Source organism: Peromyscus leucopus, chromosome 14 (genome assembly GCF_004664715.2).
Source record: "Peromyscus leucopus breed LL Stock chromosome 14, UCI_PerLeu_2.1, whole genome shotgun sequence".
Classification (NCBI taxonomy): domain Eukaryota; kingdom Metazoa; phylum Chordata; class Mammalia; order Rodentia; family Cricetidae; genus Peromyscus; species Peromyscus leucopus.
In genome coordinates, this window is record NC_051075.1 from 69,880,501 (window position 1) to 69,906,109 (window position 25,609).

The 25,609-nt window shown below is 40.2% G+C and overlaps 1 protein-coding gene across 1 annotated transcript in view; it reads left to right on the top strand.

Moving 5' to 3' along the window:
- The window catches only part of Unc79 (unc-79 homolog, NALCN channel complex subunit), a 206,072-nt gene that overhangs the window by 37,512 nt on the left and 142,951 nt on the right, over nucleotides 1–25,609 (top strand). The window contains 4 exon segments of the mRNA XM_028888312.2: nucleotides 16,506–16,570; nucleotides 20,554–20,642; nucleotides 21,258–21,298; nucleotides 23,666–23,694. Of these exon segments, the coding sequence (XP_028744145.1) occupies nucleotides 16,506–16,570; nucleotides 20,554–20,642; nucleotides 21,258–21,298; nucleotides 23,666–23,694 (224 nt within the window).

Here is a 25,609-nt window from a genome sequence, read left to right on the forward strand (position 1 = left end):
CAGGCTTATGCAGCAATCACTTTACTGCCTGAGCCATCCACCTCTCCAGCTGTCCCCACCTTTTATTATAAAAATTACAGGAGCTGGAGAGATGGCTCAGCAGTTAAGAGCGCTGGCTGCTCTTCTGGAGCCCTGGTTTCAGTTCCCAGCACCCACATGACAGCTCCCAACCACATGTAACTCCAGTTCCAGGTGATCTGACACTCTCTTCTGGCCTCTGTGGGCACCAGGAGCACATGTGATACATAGCCAGATATTCAGACAAAACACCCATATGAATAAAATGAAATAAAACAAAAGAGAAATGATGCAGTAATTGTCTTGTTACAGCACACCAAATAGTAAATGACTTAGGCTTGTCATTTAGTTTCCATTTAACCATGGGACACAGGTGTACCATAAGGTCACATTTCTGGGCAGAACAGAGAGAGTGGGAGGCACATGATAAGGCGAAGTGTGGTCTGGATGATTGGCCACCTAACCCACGTTAGTGCACTTGGCTTTTGAGACACATGCATGAGAAGGTTGAGTCGGGCCTTTCTGCTGTCCATTCCCGTTCTCAGGCTCACTCTTCTCTTGACTTATCTTGATTTTGTATCTATACAACTAGAATCTCTTAAGACTGTTTTGTTGGTGCAGTTATGCACACGCATGAAACCACAAATAAGTGTGTCTGGAGCCCTTCCCATTCTGTGTTTCTTGAGTGATGGCCTCCTCCTTTCAACATCAGAGGTTAGTTTTACCCAAGTTTGAATTTTATAAAAATGGAAGTATCCATTACTTGTGTGTGTGTGTGTTTGTGTGTGTGTGTGTGTGTATGTACACTTATGTGTGTGTGTGTGTGTGTGTGTGTACATGCGTTATCTGTGTGCTAAGGATAATTGTTGTTTGTTTACCTTTATTGTTACACATTGTCCACAAAATTCATGTACCACAATTTTCATATCTTCTCTACTATTACTAGATGTTTGGGTTGTTTCTAATTTTTGGTTGTTGAAATAATGCTACTCTGAGCATTTTTGATATGTCTTTGATATGAAATATGTCACTATGAATAAGCCTGCTGAGTAAGAGGCACATGTGTACTCAGCTTTCATAGATGATAAACAGCTTCCCAGTTCAGTTATGCTAATCCACACTCTCGTTAGGAGTGCGTATTTACTCAACTAGCTTCATTAAACATTCTTTTATATATCATATAATTATTAAAACAATAAAATACACTTCCTTTCTAATCCACAAGACTTTTACGGATTCTTTTAAATTCATAATTTAACATCAGTCATATTATTGTACAGAGGGCTTTCAGTAGGACATTGCTACATGTGCTTACAATGGCAAGTCTCATTTTATTTGTCCATCTATTACAGTTTTTTCAGAATGTTATTGTTTTAGTCAATGTTTTTTTTCACTGTGAAGAAACATCATGACCACAGCAACTCTTATAATGGAAAACATTTAATTGAGGCTGGCTAACAGTTTAGAGATTTAGTCCATTGTCATGGCTGGAAGTGTGGCAGCATGCAGGTAGATATGGTAGCTGAGAGTTCTACCTCTACCAGGTCAGCAGCAGCAGACAGACATTGGGACGGGCTTGAGCATTTGAAACTTCAAAGCTCACCCCCAGTGACACACTTCCTCCAAGGCCACACCTACTCCAACAAGGCCACATGCCCTAATCCCTGTCAAGTATCACCATTCCCCTAATGACCAAGCATTCAAATATACGAACCTCTGAGGGCCATTTCTACTCAAACCATCACAGTTATTGTCTATCCTTAATGCTTAATATGTTTCCCTATAGAAATTCCAATGATCTCATCTTACATTAAAGCTCGTGATTGAGCTTTAGTTGCTTTTTGTACTGATGAGAAGTCAGGATCCAGTTTTAGTCCTTCTACATGTGGATATCCACTTTCCCCAGCATCTCTTGTTAAAGAAGTTTTTCTTTAGACAATGTGTGGTTTTGGTATCTTTTTCTAGGATGACATGATTAGAGCCATTTGGGTTAAATTCTCTGTCTTCTATTCCATTATTTTTTTTGCCAATGCTGTGCTGTTTTCGTCACTATGGATCTGTAGTGTAGTTTGAAATCAGTGCTCTGATGCCGCCGGTATTGCTCTTTTTGCTTAAGATTGCCTTGGCTATTTTCATAGGTCTTTGTGTTAACATATGAATTTTAGGTTTGTTTTTTTCTAGATCTGTGAAGAATATCACTAGACCTTGGTGGAGATTGTATTGGGTTTTGTGTATCACTTTTAATAATATGGTTATTTATAGAGTATTTTTCTGATCCATAAACATGGGAGCTCTTTCCATTTTTCAAATGTCTTATATAATATCTTTCTTTATGCTTTATAGTTTTCTTTGTAGGGAATTGCCATATCATTGGTCACGTTTATACTTCTGTATTTTATTTTAGCTTTTTGAAGCTACTATCATAAGCTACTATTTAACCAATCTCTTTTTCTAGGAGTTCATGATTGGTGTATAAAGCAACTGATGTTTTTAAATGTTGATTTTTGCACCTTGTGATTGATGGAAGTATATAACAGATCTAAGAGATTTGTGTGTGTGTGTGTGTGTGTGTGTGTGTGTGTGTGGATTCTTTAGGTCTTTTAGGAGGAGGGTTATATCAGCGTAGGTGTAATTTAGCTCCTTCATCTCCTGTCTGTGCCCACTTCTTCCGCTTGCCTATCACTCTGGTTGAGTTTGAAAGCACTGTAATAAGAGAGACAATGAAGGAAAGTTGCATCTCATTTCTGGGTTTGGATGAAACATTTTCCATTTCCCCCCTCTGTGTAGTGTTGGCTATAGGTCTGTCATAAGTGTCCTTAACTACACAGAGATATTGTCTTTCTGTTCCTGTATTCTTCGTAGTTTTTAATCACAAAGGAGTTTTGGCTTTTGTCAAAGATCTTTCATGAGATGATGCTGTGATTCCTGCCTTTCTGTCATCATTGCTCAGGCTAAACCTCCTGTGCTGATTTCTAAGTTCTGTGTGGTTTGTTCTTTGACCTATAGATAATTGATTAGGATAAGCTATAGCTTCATTCTTCCATGGTCAGATGACATATTTTGTATTATATAATATATAAATTTTGTATGTACATGTTTGTGTGTGTGTGTGTAAATGCTCATATGTGTCTAAATCACTCTCTATTTTTATTTTTTTTGAACCAAGGTGTACTGGCTGGTTTTATGTGTCAACTTGACATAAGCTAGAGTCATCAGAAAGGAAGGAGCCTCAGTTGAGGAAATGCCTCCATGAGACCCAGCTGTAAGGCATTTTCTCAATGCCTTGCATTTGGTTGATCAATAGGGGAGGGCCCAGCCCATGGTGGATGGTGTCATCCCTGGGCTGGTAGTCCTGGGTTCTATAAGAAAGCAGGCTGAGCAAGCCATAAGGAATAAGCCAGTAAGCAGCATCCCTCCATGGCCTCCTGGTTCCAGCACTGCTTAAGTTCCTGACTTCCTCCAGTGAAGGGCTGAGATCTGGAAGTGTAAACCAAAGAAAGCCTTCCCTCCCCAACATGCTTTTTGGTCATGGTGTTTCATCGTACCCGTAGAAACTCTAAGACACAGGGTCTCACTAAATAGCCTTGGCTGACCTGGAACTCATTTTGTAGACCAGGCTGGCCTCAAACTCAGAGTGATCCACCTGCCTCTGCCTCCCAGGTGTGGGAATTAAAGATGTGTGCCCCAGTGCCTGGCTCTACTTAGTTTTTGAGACAGGGTCTTTCATTGAACTTGAAACTCTGATTTGGCTTGACTGACAGGTGTCCTTTTGTTTCTCTGTCACCAGCTCTGGAACTGCAGGCACACTTTGCTATGTTTGGCTTTTTTATTTGAGTGCTGGGATCAAATTTAGACCTTTATTCTTGCATAATAAGCACTTTATTGACTAATCCATCTCCACAGTTCAACATCATTTACTTTTTTTTAATATTTTCTTTTAGGGCTGAACATATAAATATTTCTGTATAGCTAAAACAACTTGTACAGTAGTCTATGTGAAATAGACTAGATTTATTACTTGTCTGGTTCGATCTTTCTATATTGTCATTGCATTTTTTGAACTTAAAATATTATTATTATATTTTATGTGTATTAGTGTTTTGTCTGCATGTATATCTGTATACCACATGCCTACCTGGTACCAAAAAAAGGCCAGAAGAGAGCTTCACACCCCCTGCAGCTGGAGTTATACACAGTTGTGAGCTGCCATATGGGTGCTGGGAATCAAACCCTGGTCCTCTGCAAGAGCAACAAGTGCTCTTAACCACTGAGCCATCTCTCCAGCCTGTCAGTAAATTTTGCTTACTTTCTCTATCTTCAGCGTGAAGCCCCGAAGGGTTTTTTTTCTTTTACTATAATCTGTAGATTTGTCTAATTCCTTCCTATTCTGATTTATTTACTATTTATATTTTGAGATGATGTTAATAGGTAGGTAGGTATATGCAAATTTAGAATTCAGTCTCTTTCAGGTGAATTGAAACTTTTATTAATTTTTGAAATGCATTGTTTTTATCTTTCATGATTCTTTTTGTGTTAAGATTTACTTTGTCACAAACAAATGTAACTATGTAGACTTTCACAAGTGTTTGTATGGTATAGCTTTGCCCCCATCTCCATCTTTCTAGTGCTGGGTTACACACCTGTAACCATGACACCCACCTGGCATTTACATGGATTCTGGGGGTCCGAACTCCAGTCCTCACACTTGTTTGGCAATCACTTTAGCCACGGGGCCATCTGTCCTGCCTGGAATTGAATTTTTAAAATAATACACTTTTGTGTTTCCTTTAATGCTAATCTACTGGGGATAAGTTTTCTCACTTTGTATTTATCTGAAAAATGTCATTGTCTTGACTTTACTTATTTATTTAGCTTTTTGAGAGAGATTCTTACTGTGCACATCAGACTAGCCTAGAATGTGAGAACCTCTTAAATGTGTTTTCTTTATGTATATAATTCTAAGCTGGTAATCATTTTACTCATACACCTTGAAAGTATTTTATGAACTTTATTTTTATTGCTGCTATTTGGATGCACACTATTGGTTATTGCTAATTTAGAGGTAACAACTCCCTCCCTTTTTTTGGCTACTTGGCTATGCCCTGTCTAGTTCTGTTATTTCTACTTGTCTTTTAGGATGACTCATAGGACTTCTCTAACTGACACTTGACGTCTTGGCAGTTTTGAGAAATGTTGGGTTTTATCCCAGTGTTGTTTGTGATAATAGTACTTAATGAAAGTGCACTTTATATGTATGACAGGTATGATGACTGGTATTGGGTGTGCTGCTGCATCAATTTTAGTCAATGTGTGATGCTCTATGGTCACCATGAAGACAAAACAAACAAACAGCAATAACATAACAAAGCAGGAAATCATAGCCCATCCCTTCTGATCAGCACACCCCTCTTGTACCCATGGGCCATCACTGGGGCAGTTTTAATAGAATTCATGTAATCATCTAATTCAGGTATACATGCAAATAAGATGGAAGACTATATACTTTTCCTGCCCGACTTCACTCATCAACACAGTATTACTGAGCTTAATCCATATTGTTAAAAGCATTACTTCTTTTCATTCTCCAAATGTCCTATTTTTATCAATATTTGGGTTGTTTTCAACTTGGGGCCAATAGATGTGAAACTACAATGAACATCTTATGCAATTCAATGGTTTGTATAGTAGTTGGTGATTGACTTTTTTTAAATTTAAAATGTATTATCGTTGCATGTGTATGCATTTGATGAGCGTGTATGGGCTCATGTGCCATAGTTTTTGTGTGGAGATCAGAGAACAGCTTCAAGTTTGTTCTCTCCGTTTGCTTTCACATGGGCTTTGGGGATCGACCTCAGATCGCCAGGCTGTCTTGGGATGAACCTCTGTGGCCCTGCCTGGGTTTCTTATACAGACACTCCATGCCAGTCCTTTCCAATCCTTGTACCCACTCAGTACCATCCTTCCTTCTTGTTTCCTGGTCCAAGACCCTCAGAGCTGATGGTCTGGTGCACAGATGTAGAAGAATGCACACCATAGCTTGTTCCTAACTGCAGGGGTATTTCACCACCACGTCAGCTGTTGGGATCTGCATTCTATTGATTGATTTCAGGAAGTTTCATTTCCAGTTATTTAAAGCCCTTATCTTGAAATTTTATGGTAATGTTCATATAAACTAAAATAAATCAAAACCAGAGAGCATGGATAAAGGTTATGCTTTTATGATTTCATCTTTTAATACTTCCTGGAGCTGAATTTTATCTATTTTTTCTCTCTCTCTTTTAAAAAGATTTGTAGAGGACGCTTAGACTATTGATTTTAACTTTAAAATGATTTCTGTTTATCTATTATAAATCACAAGTTTCCTCTAAGTTTTACACTCATCATATCCAACAGGTTTTGACGTTCTGTATTTTTATAAATGTTTTTGTAATTTTTTTTGTCATTATGTGTATGCATGTTCTGCTTGCATGTATGTCTGTGCTCTGCATGCATGCCTGGTGTCCACAGAAGCCAAAAGAGGGCAGCCATCCCCTGGAGCTAGAGTTACAGAGGTTGTGAGCTGCCTGATGTAGGTGCTGAGTCCTCTGAAAGGGCAGCCTGTAGCCTTAGCTGCTGAGGTACCTCTCCACGCCCCATGTGCTGTATTTTTACTAATACTCATTCAGATATTTAAAAATTTTGTTACTAGATCTTTGTTTGTGGTGTACGGGGGAGTATTGTTTAATTTCTATGTTTTTGAGTTACAGCTATCTTAAAATTTTTATCTTAATTTCATTGTAATTATTGAATGTTGATTTGTCTCATTTAACATTATTTAATTATGTCAATTTGCTGTTTCTAAGAGGAAATCAGTGCAGCGTTTTTAATGTAATGCATTTTTTTTCATCTTTCCTGGTATTTGGTATTTAATGGTCTTCTTATGCTTGGAGTGTGGTTGTCTTTGTATTTACTCTGCTTGAGATCTGCTGAGCTTTGGGGCATGTGGCTTTATGCCTCTTGTTGGTATCACAAGAATTTGGGTGCCATTCTATCCGGATAGTCTTTCCTTTTCTTGTCCAGAGACTCAAATGTATTGAATATTACCTCCAGAGCTTTTATAGTCTCTGTATTTGTTTTGTTTTGTTGTTGTTGTTGTTGTTGTTGTTTTTGAGAAAAGAGATGGAAGGTGGCTGGAGAGACGGTTCAATCGAGAAAGTGCGTGCTGCACAGATGTGAGGATCTGTGCTCAGATGCCAGCACTCACATGATAAGCTGGGTGAGGTGGTCTAAATCTGTGACCCCTGTGCTGGGGAAGCAGGGACAGGAACTCCCTGGCGTGAGGGGCTCAGTTCCAGCTCCAGCTCCAGGGAGGAACCCTGTTTCCAAGCCTGAGGTGAAGAGCGACCAAGGAAGACACCAAAGTTGACTTCTGGCTTCCACATGTGCATGCATGCGCACACACCTGCATCTGCCACACACCCACACCTACACACACACTCGCCCACAGAAACATGTGAGCACATGTGCACACAAAACAAGCTGTATTTCTGTGAGAATTATACTGACTTGTATTTCAGCCCATTGATCCCTGCTTTCTTCTTGCTGTGTGCAATGTTTTTTAAAAGTCCACCTACTGAATTATTGATTTTGTATGTTCCATTTCTTTTAGTACTTTTTAATAGAATTTTCATTTCTCTGTTGGAATCCTCATTTTAACAATCTACTTGTCTATAAATTTAAACAAACCTTAAGTACTTATTTTCAAATCCTTATTCCTAATTCTGAATGGGTCTAAGTCTCCTTCTTCTCACCCGCTCCCCTCTCGTTATGGGTTACATTTTCGGGGTCTTTTGTATGCTTCATAGCATTTTTATTTCCTTTTGTGGTTTTTTTTTTTTTTTTTTTTTTTTTTTTTTTTTTGTGACAGGGTCTCATATAGCCCAGGCAATCCTGGAACTTGGTGTTCCAGTCGAGGCTGACCTTGATCTCTTTATCATCCTTTGGCACTTGCCAAGTGTTGGGACTGCATCCTTGCTGCTAAACCATAAATAAAATATTTTCAGCAATGGAATAGACTTTTTATGTCTTTTTTAAAGCTTGAGCATATTTAAAAAGTCTTCCTATGGCTTTACACATGAAAAATCTGTTTCACCATGGAAGATATGTAAATATTTGTCCATTGTTTTCTGGTATGTAGAATTACAGAAGAAGAATTTTAGACCACTGTGATTTTTGTCTTTTATAGAAATCTCCTTGGTTTTCTTCATTTGTTTTTAAAAATTTCATAAACATTTTGAGGTTGAATATCTTTTCCTTGATGTTTATCTGTAGTGTGAAGCACTTTTTAATTTTTTACATTTATTTATTAATTTTGTATGTATGTACATGTGTACATGTGTACATGTACCATAAGCACACAGGTGACAGTCACAGGACACCTTGTGAGATTTGAATCTTTCCTTCCGTGTGGGTGCTTGGGCTCGAACTCAGGTCCTCCTACTTGGTGACAAGTACCTTTACCATTGAATACCTCACTGGCTCCCAGTGAAGTCTTTTCAATGTAAAATTTGGGTACCTTTTCAAGAAATTTTTCTCTAATGAAGTGTGAATTATTGCCTTTCTTCCAATTATTCAGGCATGTTCCTCAGGAATACCAATGATTGTTATGTATGTCAAATTTTTGTTTTGTTTTGTTTATTTTGAGACAGGGTTTCTCTGTGTAGCTTTGGGGCCTGTTCTGGAACTCGCTCTGTAGAACAGTCTGGCCTCGAACTCACAGAGATCTGCCTGGCTCTGCCTCCCGAGTGCTGGGATTAAAGGCGTGTGCCACCACTGCCTGGCTGTCAAAATGTTATCTTCTGTAATCTGTAGCAATTACTATCACTAGTTCACATATTTATTTCTCCTCTGGATTCTTAGCTTCTCAGTGCTCTTACTCTGTAAACTTACTCCACATCCTAACCCAGCATCAACTCCAATAATCTATTGTGCAGTTATCCCAACATACAAAGGCAGAGGCCAAGTTCTGGGATACAACAACAAATTTTTTTTTCTTTAAGCAAGGATTTCTAATTCTGCTGTTTTATTTTTAGTTTATGTACATTTTAACCATGTCTTACCCAAATCCATTTTTGTCCCACTCTGTTCGTCTCCTCAGAGTTTGAATTTCGATGTGTTTTTACTTCTGATTTGAAGAGGTTCATGTGCTCTGGCACACACAGCTTTTATGTGCTCATCCATAGAGTAGAAAATTCTCAGATATGTTTCCTCCAGTGTTTGGCATGTTTCCTATAATGTAATTTTTTGGTTGATCTTTATTTTTTGTCTAGGTTTTCAAGGCCATTATATCTCTAGCCTAAACAGGAATTTTATGTTTTGATACATTAAAATTGATCAGTATCTTCTTTAATGCTTCCGTTGTCTCTATGAAGGTTGTAAAGAAATTCATTTTCCTCTCTGTTCTTATAGTATTAAGGATCAAATCCAGGGTTTGTGTGTGTCAGATGAGATCACCATCCTGAACCACACCTACCCTCTTTTGCTTTGTATTTAGGGGCATGGCCTCACTGAGGCTGGCCTGAACTCACTCTGTGCCTAGGCTGACCTTGAACTTCTCCTCCTTCAGCCTCCTGAGGTAGCTGAGATTATAAGTTTGCATCAATAGACACGTCAAGAAATTCTCCTGTGCAACCTGAAGTTTGCTATTTTACACTATGATCCATTTGGAATAGATTTTAGGACTAGTGTGAGAAGGAACGGTGAATTTCTCCCTAAAGAGACCCAGTTATTCCAACTCAAGTTGTTGAAAAAATATTATATTTTTCACATTGAATTGATTTTGATTTTCTTATTTGGAAAGTAACTGACCACCTAGTTTTCGGGTCTATTTCTAAAATGGTGTATTTCTTTTATCCTACCTCTCTCTTCTAGTGCCATAACTACATCATATCACCTCAGCTCTACAGCATGTTTTGAGGGGTTGTAGAGATGGTTAGTCAGTACAATGCTTCCCATGTAAGCATGAGGCCCTGAGTTTCAATTCCAGCACCCATGTAAAAAGCTGGGCATGGCAGTGCATACTTGGGACTTCGGTATTGGGGAGGCAGATGGAGGGACTATCTGAGGCTTGCTGACTGGCCAGTTTTGCTGAATTGGTGAGCTCCAGCATCAGGGAGAGACACTGTCTCAAAACGTACAGTGGAAACAAAAAATTGAGGAAGACAGTTGATGTTGATCTCTCGACTTCACATGCACACTCATGTACGCGCATGTGCAGACACACATGAAATGTACATATGCATACACCCCACATAATACAGGATATTTTGAAATCATGTGATGTTCTTTGCATCTTCATGGATCTTGTCATTTCTTTTCTTAAAATGATCTGCTTGGGTTTTTAGTAAGAATTTAAATATTGAATATATAGGTTAATTTGGGAAGATTGATATTTTTTATAATATTGGACCTTTTAATTTATAAACACAGACCATGTCCCCCTTATTTAGGTATTTAAAATTTTTCTTTCAGCAATGTTTGCTCATTTTTTTTGTGTATAGATGTTAGAGTTATTTTGTTAAAATTATTTGTAATGTTTTATAGCTTGAGTTGTTACTGTAAATAATGCCATAACTTATTCTATTTGTTTGTTGCTAATGTGTAGAAATGACTTGATTTTGAGCCCTGAACCCTTGATACAGTCATGTGCTAAAAATTATTATGTGCTCTGAAAATAAAGATACTTCCCCCGTTTCTTTTCATGTGTCTCTCTGTGTGTTGTGCTAGAGCATATGTATGTGTGCTCACATGTGTGTGGGTACATGTGTGTATTCCTTAGTTCAGAGGCCCCGGGTTTTCTTCAGTCTTTCTCAGTTGTTCCTCCTGGCTTTTTACTGGAGTGGGGTCTCTAAGTCTTAACGAGAGCTCACTGATCTAGGTAACCTTGCTAGCCAGCTTTCCCCAGGGATCCCCGTCTCTTCTCCACTTCCGAGCCTGGCATTACAGACTGGCCGCTGTGCCCGCCCCTGCCTACACCCCTACTTACATGAGCTCTGTGGATGGAACCTTGAGTGCTTGAGTGGCAGGTGCCTTAGCTGCTCAGCCGTCTCCTTGGGCCCAATAAGGATGCTATTAAGTTCCATTTCCTTTTTGATCAGTCTATCTTTGTTTCAGCCTCTCTCCCTGCTCTTCATTCTTTGCATCTGTCTTTTTCTGTCCTTCCTTCTGCGCTACCTCGGACCATACAAGTACTGACAGACACACTGAGAATGGACATCCTTGCCCTCCCCAGCTGTGGCGGGGGCAGGGGAGTATTGAGGTTTTACCATTAAACATGGTGTTAGCAATAATTTTTTCACAGACACTTTTCTTTAACATCAGATTAAGGCAATTCCTGTTTGTTCTTCACTGAGATTGTCAATGAATGAAGGTCAGTTTGGGATAAATGTTTCTTCTTTTTGCTGAGCTGACCATATGATTTCTTCTTTTTATGCTCCTAATATGGCAAATTACATTGATTTGATTTGCATTTTTGAACCAACTGTGAATTACTGGGATAAACTCCATATTGTCATGCTGTATTTTATTGCCAAATTTTTGTGAAATGTTCTTGAAGCTGTATTTGCGAGGGGCATTTATAGTTTCTTTAATTGTCATGTGTCATGTGGCCCTGTTGACAGAGCAATTCCAGTCTCATGAAATGAGTTGAGAAGAGTCTCCAGCACTTCTCTTTTCCAAGTCTATATAGGAGTTATTCTTCCTGGGATCCTAAATTCCAACTGAAGCCATCTGGACTCGGCGGGGGGTTGTTTGTTTGGTTTTTAACAGGGAGATTTTAAGTTATGAATTCAATTTCTGTGACACTTGTAGGGTTACTTGGAATTGATAGTTTTCATTGGGACATATTTTTAAATTGTGTCTTTTGGAGAATATGGACATTTCATCCAGTTCATAGATCTGTTGGTGTCTATAGGTCTATAGGTGACCCCTACCTTTTATTCAGATGTGGGTAACTTAGATATTATGTCATGATTTTTTTCCTCTTCATCAGGTTGGTTAGAAAGCTTATCAATTTCATTGATTTTCCCAAAGAACTGGCTCTTGGTTTTATTCGTTCTCTATACTGTTTCTCTGTTTTCAGTTTTACTAACTTCTGTCTGTGTCTGTATTATTTTCTTCCTCTTTTTAATATTGCACTTGATTTTGTATTTTTCCATCTTCCTAAAGAAACAGCATAAATATTTTTAGTCCTTTTGTATTTTTACCATAAGATTTTAAAGCTATAAATTTCCCTTTTCATGTTATTTCCATTGTATCTCACAAAATTGTTATGTATGTCAGGAATTTGTTATATAGTGGTATTGAATACTTTCTAACATGTCTTGTAAGTGTTAATTACATGAATTATAGCATGAGTTGAAGGGGAACTTTAACTCATGTGTTGCTAGAAGTATTTTAAAGTGTGTGAATACTTAGGATTTTTCCAGAAACTTCTGTGTTGTTGCTTTTTAGTTGAATTCCAGAGTCATCGAAGAACTTGCGAACACTATGTGCTGTAATTCCATCTAAAGTTCTGATTCTTATCGTGTATCTTAGTAAATGTTACTCATGTTGTTTAAAATATTGTGTATTCAGGGTGGTTGTACAGAGAATCCTGTTATTATTAATTATTGTGTGAGAATTTTGTTTCATCTGTTCAACGTTATTGATTTTCTGCCTGTTCATTTCATCAATTACTGAATTGAGAAAAGAGTGTTGAAACTGATAGCTGTCATTATGGACTCCTTTTGTTGGTTCTGCCTGTTCAGTAAAGGCACCTGCCTTCATAGTTAGTCCACGCCTTGCTCTCTTGGCCCTTCTGTCTTTATGGAATACCGTTCTTTTTTCTGCTCATATTCCAAGTCCTGGTCTCAGTTTGCCTGACGTTTATATAGAGACTCCAGATTCTGTGCATGAATGTCTACATGGCATAGCTTTCTGTTTATCCATTGTGTGTGTGTATTTTGAGTGTTTCTAATATGGGTATAATAGAGTCATGCTTCTTGAAAGACTCTCATTTCACAGTCTCTGCCTTTTCGATCAGTTATGTGCAATGTACCCATTGTCCAGGTCACTCACAATGTGATTGCTGAGGGGATGGCTCATCTTTGGCCCATGGCTTTATGATTAGCTCATTTGTTCTTTACTAACATCTCAACTTTTGGGATTAATTTTTTAATATTCAATTTTATCTCTAAGGCTTGTGCACCGTTAACTTCACAGTCTCCCTTCAGATGATAATGTACTGACTCACATGCTAATACAGAAATGCATTTTCACTTGGCTCTTGTTCCTTTTCTTCTTCATCTCAAATAGCTTTTGTTTAGTGTATATTTTGGAGGAATATTTTTATTAGATATAGAATTCTAAGCTCAGATTTTTTTCTTTTAGTCTATGGAAGATGTGGTTCTAGTGTCTTCTATTGTGCATTTAAAAATTTTTTTTTGTTTGTTTTTTGTTTTTTGAGACAGGGTTTCTCTGTGTAGTTTTGGTGCATGTCCTGGATCTCGCTCTGTAGACCAGGCTGGCTTCGAACTCATAGAAATCCACCTGGCTCTGCCTCCTGAGTGCTGGGATTAAAGGCGTGTGCCACCACCGTCTGGCTTTAAAAAATGTTTTAAAGAATATATTAATTACACACAATAGTGGATTTCAGTATGGTGTTTTCATATGTGTACAAATGTTCTCCATCTCATTCACCCCACTACCATCTCTTATGCTCCACCAGCTGCCACTGATTTCCTTCCTTTTCCGGCTAGACCCTCTTCTACTTTCAATGCCTTTTCTTTTGATGACATAGCGAGTTCAGGAGGGTTACTTACAGATGCATGGGGGAGGGGCTGCTTACAGGAGAACGGGAACCTTCCCAGTGACTCCACCAATCAGAAAATCTTTTCCCTGCACTGCCAACCATTAACTGTGTAAATCCTCAGCCCTATGGGTCCCTTCCCTCTCCTTGAGAGGTTGTTGACAGGGCTTGTGCAGATCTTTCTTAAGTAGGTAATCACAGCTGCTGTGCATTCAATCCATGTTGTGCTGGGAAGTCAGTGTTCCACACCATGCCCCCATTTCCTCCAGCTCTTACATTCTTTCTGCCCTTTCTTTCATGATGTTCCTTGAGCCTGGTGTGTGTGTGTGTGTGTGTGTGTGTGTGTGTGTGTGTGTGTGTGTGTGTGTAGTATTCCATTTATAACTGAGCATTCAACAGTTACCTTTTCTCATCACTTAATACTGGTTATGAGTCTCTGTAATGACTTCTGTCCATTGCAAATGAAAGCATCTCCAATCAAAGCTGATAGCAGCACTAACCTATGGAGATAAACACAGGTATTTAGAAGGCACTTTGATGGGCACATCGTGTGCATTTAGCAAAACAACAAGATAGCTTCCCTATTAGCACTTATGATCCGCCCCCCCCCCCCAGCTTCAGGCTTTTGACTGTGTTTATAGTAGCAGACATGAATGCCCTCCTGTGGACTGGCCTTAAATGCCACCAGAGAGTGGTTGCCTACACTCTTAACAGAGGTTGCACTACTTGCATCTTGCCTGGCTGGTTAGTATTGCACACAAGGCCTAGGGCTGGGTAGCACTCTTGATGATAGTTTTCCCCAGCAGTCTGCACAGTACCTCCCAGCACTGTGAAGGCTAGCCAGGTGGCAGGAAACTTCCAGACCAGTTTTAGCTTGACTTCCTTATGTCCCAGTTTGCACTGTTTTTGAGAAAATATCAGCAATCTTTCTTATCTTTATTCTCCTATAAGTAATGTTTCTTTTGTTTTTAATGGCTGCTTTTAAAAGTTTTCAATCAATTTGATTTTAATAAAGTTTGATGTGTTTTCCTTTGCTGTGTCTTGACAACAACTTCTTGAGCTTCTAGGATCTTCTTGAGCTTCTAGGATCTTCTAGAGCTTCTAGGATCTTCTTGAGCTTCTAGGTTAGTAAGTTTCATCAAAGTTGAAAAATTACTGAAGTGGACTATCCTAGAGCCTGTTCTTAACTCAATGACATGGGTAAAATGGATGAAAAAAAAATGAAAGGAATTATATTAGTCCTTTCATACATTTCTCTCGCCCACAGAGCAGGAGTCATGAGAACATTGATACAGTGTCACGGCTATTGCATATGCTGATCTATCTGTGCCTGTGCCTTAGTAGTGGACATGTTTTAAACATGACTTATTCTCATAATAGATGGGTTCAGGGAGGTCAGCAGATGCCACTGTGTATGCCAACCCTGCTTTGACTTGTGGTGACTAGAGTTCAGGGGGAAGAAGGATTGAAGATTCATTATGAAACTCAGCAGGAAGAATGCTGTAATGGATTAGTTATGTCTTGAGTCTTGTCTTCATGAGTGTAGGTTGGAGAAACAGGCCATTTGTCCTATGTACCTGCAGCAGGGTACAGTTTAAAGGCAGTTGTGAAGTTTCTCCCATTGCAGAAGGAAACTTGCTCCTAGTCTCCACATCTTGCTTTCACTACACATTGGAGAGAAATCTGATTACATAATACCTGTACTCAAATGATTCTTCATTTACTCATTTCTTTTTCCCTCAAAGCAAGCCAAAACAAATCTGTGATTAGAGGACTGTTTTCTAGTCAATACTTCTTGTCCCCTTTTAAAATTAATTGTCCTGTTTTCCCATAAGATGAGAACGTGGCCATTCAGAAAGGGTATACTTTTAAGCATATGAATGTTTTTACATCATTTAAATGACAGCGTGTAAAGGGCAGTTTCTGGTTATGAGTGTTTCCTGGTCCATCTCAGGTCACTTTGTGTTTTCCCTTGTTCTTTATATATACTGGGCTAGGGACTTGGGTACAGGTATCAGCAGGCTAGCTGAGGTTCAGTATTTCAGGCAAGACATTCATCTTTCCAGTCTCCCTGTGAAGGAGAGGGGGTGGGAACTGGAATGGTGGAGAATCCCTTCTGACCCATCACATCATTACCCATTTGAAAAGCCCCTAGTGCTAAAAGCACAGGACATTTTGTTTGCATAGCGCTCCATAGTGAGGTAAGCCAGCGTCGAGAACCTAGTGTTGCAAGTTCTAGTCTCAGCTTGGATTTACCCAGTCTGTGACCATACCAGGCAAAGTAATCTTTTAAAATTTAACTTATTTTTATGTGATGACATGAGCTGAAGAATCTGCCATACCTACCTGCCGAGCTGTTGGGGAATCCAGTGAAAATATCCTTGGGGCACCCTGAGAATTCATCAATGCTATAACATTGTGAGGTATTACGGTCCTGAGTACCTCACCTGTTACTGGCTTTCATTCCAGGGAAGGTGGATAGAGTTGCCATGTCTTTGCCTGATTTTAACTTTTTTTCATAGGTGATTGATTCTGTTAGGATACCATCTGATGATGTTTCTATGTAGGATAAAGAAAAACTAGTGAACTATCCACTGTGTTTTTTACTGGGGCATAAACAATTTCAGTGAGAGATCTTCACTGGCTCTCTTTTGCTTTACAGCTTGGAATCCCATCCACTGCCAGCACATCGAATGCCACAATGCAATTAACAAGCCGGCTGTGAAGGTACTGCTTCCCAAGCTTGGTTCTCGGTGGTTCAGTTAGTAGAATAAACTGCCGGGTGAACGGAGTAAGTTGCATGCATCTCCGTAGAGCAGAGCTCTGTAGTTGATCTCAAGCTCTTCGTATTCAACGCGACTGTGTTTGGGCAAGAGTAACGACGGTGTCTGTGAGTTGGGGCTGTGAATTCACAGCCAAGTGTGGTATGACACTGAGCTAATTATCAGAAGAACGCTGATGAACACATAACTTGTCTTAACTGGCTTTCATCTAAGCCAATGCATTCAGAACCCGCTCCCCACCCCTGTTCCTTACATGTTATCACTTCAGAGGGTCTGCTATGTGACTATGCAAAATTGAGAACGTTAAGACAGACTAGACAGAGTTAAGGCCTAGCTCAAATCATGGATGTGGATAGCTGGCAGAGAGGTCTGCATAGCATGCACACAATAGGTCACACTAGAGGTAAGGAAACGGTTTCATGGTGCCAGTGGGCAGTTAGCATAAAATAAGAGACAGAGTTGGGTACCCTAACTCTCAGCTTCATTCTTTTCTGTACATATTGTTCAATCCTATTGCGACCGAGTCTTGGAAGTTGGATATTCAGAGGAGTAATCACACGTCTTAACAAACAAAATTGCTCGTCGTCTATTTGTTGGATGCAGGATACACGGGTGGCTTTAGCAGGTTGGGATTTGCACAGGTGAATGTCACACAGTGAGCAGTGGGTGCTGGCTGAAGTTAGGGGCATTCACGAGTCCTCTTGAGAAACTGGTGGTGTTGGAGTCTGTTTCCCTTGTCTAGGCAGACTGTGTGGGTGCTTAACTAATAGAAAACTAGCACTGTCACTGATAGGGACAAATAACAGGTAAAGTGAGACCTGGTAACTATAAAAGAGCTAACAACATGCTGTGTGACGATGGTAGCTTTGCCATCTCCATGCATCATCTATCAGAGGATTTCCTTGTATCGTTAAATTGGATGCTTGCCTTTAATGACAGAAAGCAGAATGACTCCTAAGCAAGAGCAGATGACCGAGAGCCATGGCCGGAAGCACAGGTGTTGCATGCACTGCATATTCTCTGAGCTTAAGAAGGTGTGGGGCTCCAAGTCTTCTTTGTATGAGGGTGTTCGAGCAAACACATAGTGGATCCCATGTGCTTCATGGAGCTGGTGGTGTTCCATAGCAGGGAGACCCACATGGCTCCCACTTTTATTTTTATATCTTTACTTCCCTCTTCTTGCCTGCTACAGGTTTCTTCAGTTATTTTTTCCTTACTTTTATGCCAGACTGCATTCTCTAGAGCCCTCTGGCATCCTGGTTAGTAAATGCTTTCTGGCCATCTAACCACAGAAATGAGAAACTAGATTTTTCTCCTCTACTAGGCAGACAGCCCAGCCCATTCATCTGGGTTGACCTTACTTTTATGTCAAAAACCAGTCCTGGAGGCCAGGTGCAACCAGCCTGCCTTTGGTAGTTTTTTCTTTATTGTGAGGAAATTCACATAGAAATTGTTCAAATGTAAAAGTAACCATTTGAAAGTAAACAGTTGGCATTCAGTACCTTCAGATGTTTGCAGCTACTACCTAGATCTGCCCAGAAGACATCCTCAATCCTCATTGCATACTTCTTCCTGCCAAATCTTTTTTTTTTTTTTTTTTTTTTTTGAGCCCCAGTGGTTCATTTTCTAGAAAACTAACATTCCGGGCAATGCTTTCTGTGTGGGGCCATGTTTTGCACTATAGCGGGCCTGCCTCAGCGGGGTTTACTCTTCACAGCATGGCTGCTCCTGAGGCCCATCCACCAGCACAGAACACACAGATGCAGGGTCTCCGATGCCTGATGCTCTCTGGACAGGAAAGCTGAGAGACTATATCGTACGACACAGATTCAGTGTATTTAGATACAGGTTCACATTGCAGTTGAAAAACAGCCAGCAGTACCCATAAAACTGTCATCACAGAATGAAGGAGGGTAGGCTATTTGAAATTTTTTCTTTATCTGTCTTCCTGAGCCTGTACACTGGGCATAGATTATAAACGCTCTTTTATTTTTTAAGACATGGTCTCATTATATGGCCCTGCCTGGCTTAGAACTCACTATGTAGACCAGGCTGGCCTCAAATTCCAAGATAATCCATCTGCCTCTACTTCTTGAGCGCTGGGATTAAAGGTGTTGTACCTGGCCTACAAACAATCATTTTTTGTTGTTGTTTTTTGTTTGTTTGTTTTAATGCAACAGCCAGACACAAACATATTAGTAGAACAGAACTGACCGTGCATATTAATTAAGTAACGTAACAGGTCAAAAGTCAGGCAACCAGTCTCTAATGACAGTCATTTTAACATCCCAGGAATTTTTCCTTTTGAGTGGAGTGGAAAACTTATCTTTGTCTGGCGGACATGTCAATGACTTATTGGGAAAGAGTGAAGTAACAGTGCTCAGGAGATCTACACAAGGTTCACAGTGATGCTTAGGGAAACACGAGTCCTCAGCAAAGCCCACTCCGCCACGGACACTGCAGTCTGAGGCTTTAAAGATTTGTCCCAGGGAACAGCACTTTTTAAGTAGGAGCCGACCGTTGCCATAGGGATAGGGCTGAAAACAAGTCAGAACTTAAAGTCTTATATCACATTCCACTTTTGGTTATTCCTGGTTCCATTTAAAGTTCACTTTATGAAATTGGCTGAAGCCCAGAGAATTATGTAAGACAGGGTCGGCAAACCATGTACTGCTGCTATTGTGGTTACCACTAATGTGGCTGCTGCTTGTTATTGTCAATAAAGTTTTATTGGGATGCAGCTTTGTTCATCTGCTTATGGAGTGCTTGTTTTTATGCAGCACCTGAAGAGGTGAGTGGTTGTGACAGAGACTATTTGGCTCACAAAACCTACAATACTTACTCTTCAGCCATTTGTAGAAAAATTGCCACTCTCACAGACCAAACAGTTATTCACTGTGTCTAAAGAATCAAGAAATTTACATAGGAAATATTTCACAGTAGATTGTTAGCATCAGCTAATATGCAATTTATGAGCTTTGTTGGCTTAGTTATTTAAATATAGAAGTTTTGGTATTGATCCTGTCACTAGAACGTCTCAAGATTTTAGCTTTGAATTATAGGTGGGGTTGTAAATGTAGGTCATTCTTCCCCTTTAAATCAGTGCAAAAAGCTAAAGACAGCGACGTTCCAGAAGCGTTTATGTACCAGGCATATTACCTGGGCACTCAGCTAAATCATAGGCATATTATTCATGAGCACAGACACAGAATGCAGGATGGCTTTTGGAAATACTGGAAACTTTAATTGATGGAAAGTTTAAGCACAGTTAGTCACCTGACTGTTGACCTGATTGAAAACATCCAGACATCCTGAGACTGTAACATGGACACTTGTGTCTCTGTGCTAGGCACAGACAACAAGGCCATGGGGGGGGTGGGGCACGTGCAGGGGCGGGGTGGGGGGCGGGGGGTGTGTGTAAATGAGCTGCTGGTTGGGGGCGGGGAGAAAAGTGAAAATGCAACACTGTGTGAGTCCAAGTTGAGTTTCAGGAGCCGGGAAAGGAAACCTTCAGTGCTAGATTTCCTGCGGACATCTCTATTGTCAGCACTTTGATGTCAGTTAATGATTTTGAAATCTTAACGATGGATTTTCCTTCTCCTAAAGAGAGATTGCTGGGCTTGTCACCCATATAACCCAGTTGAGCAGCCTGGGAACAAGGGGATTTTTCAGCTTTGCGGCAGGAGGGAAGATTTCTTGACAGTATTTTATACTTGAATTGCAAATAGCCAGACAGAGGAACCCTGGCAGCCACATTTACATCTCCAGTGTGGGCTCCTCAGCAGAGCAGGTGGGGTTTACTAAAACAGTTTATTCTGGCTCAACACTGAAAACTCTGTCATTGTCAACACATGGTATGTGTCTCATAGGTTGGGGATGTGATATGCAGGAGCAGGGACGGTGACTCTGCATTGTCATTTGTTCCAGATGTGTATAGACCCTTCCTTGTCGGTAGCTCTGGGTGACAAGCCACCTCCACTGTATCTCTGTGAAGAATGCAGCGAGAGGATTGCAGGGTAGGTATGAGCCCCTCTTCCAGACAGCAAGGGAAGCTGTTTGCACCGAGGAGGAGGTTGGTCACTCAACTTCCCTGCCAGTCTTGCTGTGGTTTTGAGAGATTAGTTTGTCTGACGTTTAACGCAGTGAGCTGTTATTTGGGCTGTTTCAGCTTTGAAAAGTTGTCACGTCTGTCTTTAGAGAACACAGGAAGGCAATTCCATGTAGTAGAGCAGCTCAGATTTTGAAGCTGCCCCTCTTAGGAAGGCTGCAGAGAAAGCGCCATGCTGGAGGAAACTGGAGTTTCTAAAGCCTGCATGTCATCACTCCAGGGGGTTCTTTGTCCTTGTTAACTGTCCTTCAAGGTCTCACTTGGCTTTGTGCATATGGCCCATGTTTTGGTTGGTGTACCTAACATCTGGAAAGCATCATTTAAAGACAACTGAATATGAGGAAATGACTGTAATTTATAGATTGACTGGAATGCATTAGATGCTTTAAAAGTTTATCATGATAGCACTCTTAATTCCACTCCCCATGAAAAGCTTTGAGCAGTAGGGTATAACTCACAGGTGTGCATGAGCAGGGGGAACATTCCAGTGAAGCTCCGAAACCAATTTCATTTTTCTTCCTAGGGACCACAGCGAGTGGTTGATTGATGTTCTCCTGCCACAAGGTAAGGTGTTCTTGGGAAAGGATGAATAATGAGTAATCATGACTAATGACATGGTTGATTTATCTCCTTTTGTGCTATTTTATAAAGACAGCAACCAAAGCCTCATATTTTAGGAATATTCACTGACCTGCAGCATTATATCAATGTCTTGCTTATAATATTGTCTAAACACTTAATGACAAGGGAAGGAGCTATCAATTCTACCAAAAATTAAGGTTGGATATTACAATCAGCGTTATATATGACTTAAGCCCTGCTGAGTTGTGTCTTGAGGAATATTCTGTGTGTTGAACAGATGCTACCAATGACGTGTTATTGTGCTGAATCAGAAAGGGAACCATGGTCCCCTTTTCCTGCTACTGTTACTGGCTCTGTATTTGGCAGGGGGCGGGCAGTGTCCTTTAATTGCTCTGAGAGCTTGTCTCCCAATCAATAAGATAGGGATAAAGCATATCTAGTGTACTGTGATAAAAAGATAAGACGTGTGATGCTCCTTGGAGCCCATTAGAGTCTGTTAGGAGTTGATAGGTCTCTGCACACAGAGAGGTGGCTATTTCAGCTTCCTTATCAGGGCTGTATCAAAAAGCAAAAGTGCTCAGGAAAGCTGAGGACAGACAAGGGTAGGAAAGCTGGAGCCATACTGACCCCCACTCACACACACATAGCTCAGACTGTGACCACAGACACAGATAGTGAAGGGACAAGCAGGAGAGGCCATGGGAAGCCTGATGCTGACGAGGGCCATGAACTCTTCTTTTTGTTTAGATTACATTACTTCTTTGAAATCCAACTTTTTAATATTAGGTTATTTCAACTTTAAGAGAGAATCAATTTAATGAGTGCCACCCATCACAGGAGCAATGCTGTCAGCCTCCATTTCCTTCCAGGGACATTTTGAAAGTTTGCTTCCTCTATTGGAAGATGTGGGCTTGTAATGTGGACAGAGGCATACATCAGGCTACTTTTCTAGTGAGCCTCAGGCTCTCTGATGTTGGAGAGTCACATTCAGAAATATGTTACTGTATTTTGTTGGTTTCTTTTTAGACAAGGTCTTACTAATGTCACTCAGGTTGGCACCAAACCCTGAATTTTCCTGTCTCTATCTCCTGAGTACTGAACACGCATGCCCCACCCTGGCCAGCTTGTTTTTCTTTCATTTTGTTTTCATAACCGACAGGCTCTTGCTACATTGCCTAGGTAGGACTTGGACTCCTAGACTCAAACAGCCTCTTGCCTCCTGAGTAGCTGGCTCTATAGGAGCATGTGTCAATGTTCAGTTTCTAAGATACGAGCACCTGTTAAATATCAGACTTGTTCCTGAACTCTGGCCTTCATTTTTAGATGATGCTCATCTGTGGAAGAATTGATAGAGCTTTTGGTTCACGTCAGATTATTTAACGCATATAGTAGGTTATCAAAAGGTTATATAAAATGAGTTTTAAACACCAAGTTATACATTTTACTAATTTTTGTACCCATTAATTCCTAATTTATAGGCAGGGTCTGGGAAACACCTTCCTTTAATCTTTTGAATTAGTGTAACACAGACTATTCTATAAATAAAGTGTCAGTCCATTTCTTGGGGCCTTACTATTTTAAGGGAAATAGTGATAGATTCTCGGAAAAATTATTTTCAACTACTCTCAAGATACCAGTTTCCATGGAAACACTTGGTATGGCAACTGAAAAGAATTCTTATGCACATATTAAAGCCCGTCTCATTAGCAGACAGCAGTTTGACTGCCTTGCTCCAACAGATCTCCTCATGTTTGATAAGGGATTTTTCATAAGAAATCACGAGGCTGTTTGGCACTAGTTAATACTAATAGCTCAAGTCAGAGTAGACCAAGACAGGTGTTTCCTATAGTCTTGACATTTCAGACCATCTCATGATGCTCTAAGCACAGCCCATTACTCCACATCAGTGTCATGGAAAGAGCAGAAACAGGAAGCCCAGAGAACTTAGCTGCTCTCACGGCTTCATCAGTGATGGCTCAGTGATCCCCAGTAAGTCTTCTGAGTGTTACTGTCCAATGAGATCAAAGTTGTATGACGTTAACTTGACTGATTTCCTTAAACGTATTTGACAAGGTTAAATTAGATGTGAGAATAGGAGACATAGTTACAGCACACAATAAAAACTTAAAACTGTTAGGACAGCGAAAAAGAGATACTTTGTGCTTTTGGGGAAAAATAGAGGCCAATAAATATAGATGACAATTTATGAGGCAAATCCAAATCTTTTTGATGAAGTCTATTGGTTTGCATTACTAAGACTGTATTTTTTTTTTTTATTACTCTTCATGGTTGCCCTTATTTAAAACGGGCTCTTTCTTTGTTGATATTTTGTGTACCTTCCCCTTACAGCTGAAATATCTGCTATATGTCAGAAAAAGGTAAGCACACACCTTCTGTGTGATGGGGCATGATTCCCTGTGTTCGTGTGTGTAACCTCATCCGTTGACATCTGCCTCATTTCTGCACCACGGGTTCCCACTGTGCACATGTCAGTGTATTTGTGAAGGAGGAGAGGGAGTGCTGTGCGCATGTAAGATTGTGACGTCCACATGGTCTCCATGTCCATAGCTGCTTTTGCTCACCGTCATACGCTCAGTGTCTTTGTTCAGCACTCTGAAATGGAAGCATACGTGCAGTTCTGGGGGAGAGTCTAATCACAAAAACTACAGATGATGGTGCAATTCCTGTGATTTCATTTTAAAAGGGTGTTTCTTATGTGCTAAAAAATCTTTGTTGTTTTGAAACTTGATGCATATAGTTTAATATATGTCAAAAATATGCCCAGATCAAGTATATGTAGAAAATATTCATTTAGGTGTAAGTTGAAGGACATGTTTAGCTAAATATTCCTCTGCTAAAACTTCCCTTTGCCATTTTACATAGTTTCTTTAGGTCATTCCATTCCATTTTTCTTTTACTTTTTGGTAGTTGAAAAGGTAACGGGAAGCAGCCTGGTAGTATGACAAAAGCTTTGACTTGTTGGTCAAGGAACCTGGATTCTGGCTCACTCTACTCTCTCCTGCTTATTTGAATTTTGTACCATTCATTTAAACTTTTTTGGGAGGTTGATCTTGAATGTGTACCTTTGAAGGCTGTCTTGGTTATTTATTGCTATGTAACAAACCATCCTGAAATGTAGTGGTTACCAGCACCAATCACTTATTGCAATCAATTGATTGCAATTTTGTGAATTGGCAATTTGGCTAATGAACTCCTCTAGGCTCCTTTATGCACGTGCATTAGGTTGTTGTTGGTATGTGGTGGGGGTGGGGTGGAGTAGGGGAGTCACAGTGTGGAATGCAGGGAATGACGATTGCCTGATAACTGATGGTCTCATCATCACATATTATATGTGGGACCTTAGCAGGGTTGGCTGAATGGTTGAGATGACAGAGGTATCAGGGCCTCCCTCTTTCCATGAGAAGTCTCACCCTCCAGGAGGCTAGGCTGGCCCTGTGCACAGACAGCAATGTTCTGGAAGAGCCAGAAAGGAGGTTGCAAGGCCCCCTTTGACAGAAGCTCAGAAGTCACAAAACATCAATTCTGCTGCATGTCACCGGGTAAAGCAACTCAAAGGTCAGCACAGAATACAAAAGTCTGTGCAACAAATTAACACAGTGTCTTAGTTAGGGTGACTATTGCTATGATGAAACACTATGAACAAAAGCAAACTGGGGAGGAAAGGGTGGTTTACATTTTTAGATCCCTGCTCACCATTGAAGCAAGTCAGCTCAGGAACTCAAACCGGGCAGGAACCTGGAGGCAGGAGCTGATGCAGAGGTCATGGAGGCATGCTGCTTACTGGCTTGCTCCTCATGGCTTGTTCAGCCTGCTTTCTTATAGAACCCAGGACCACCAACAGGGATGGCATCACCCACAATGGACTGGGCCCTCCCCATCAATCACTAATTAAGAAAATGCCCTACAGGCTTGTCTACAGCCTGATCTTATGGAGGCATGTTCTCAATTGAGGTTACCTCCTTTCAGATGACCTTAGCTGTGTCAAGTTGACATAAAATTAACCAGGACAATTGACTCTTGTCAACTCGACACACAAACATATCACTATTAAGACATAACCTCTCCTTTCCTGTTCATCCCCAAGATCACAAATTAGCATCAACATCACAACATCAAACATTTCATAAACTTAAAAGACCTCACAGTCTTTATAAATTAAAACACTTCAAATTTCAGTCTTTTTTAAAACCTCAAATCTCCTTAAAAATCTAGTCTCTCAGCTGTGGGCTCCAGAAAAATAAAAAATAGGTTAAATACTTTCTTATTTCAAGA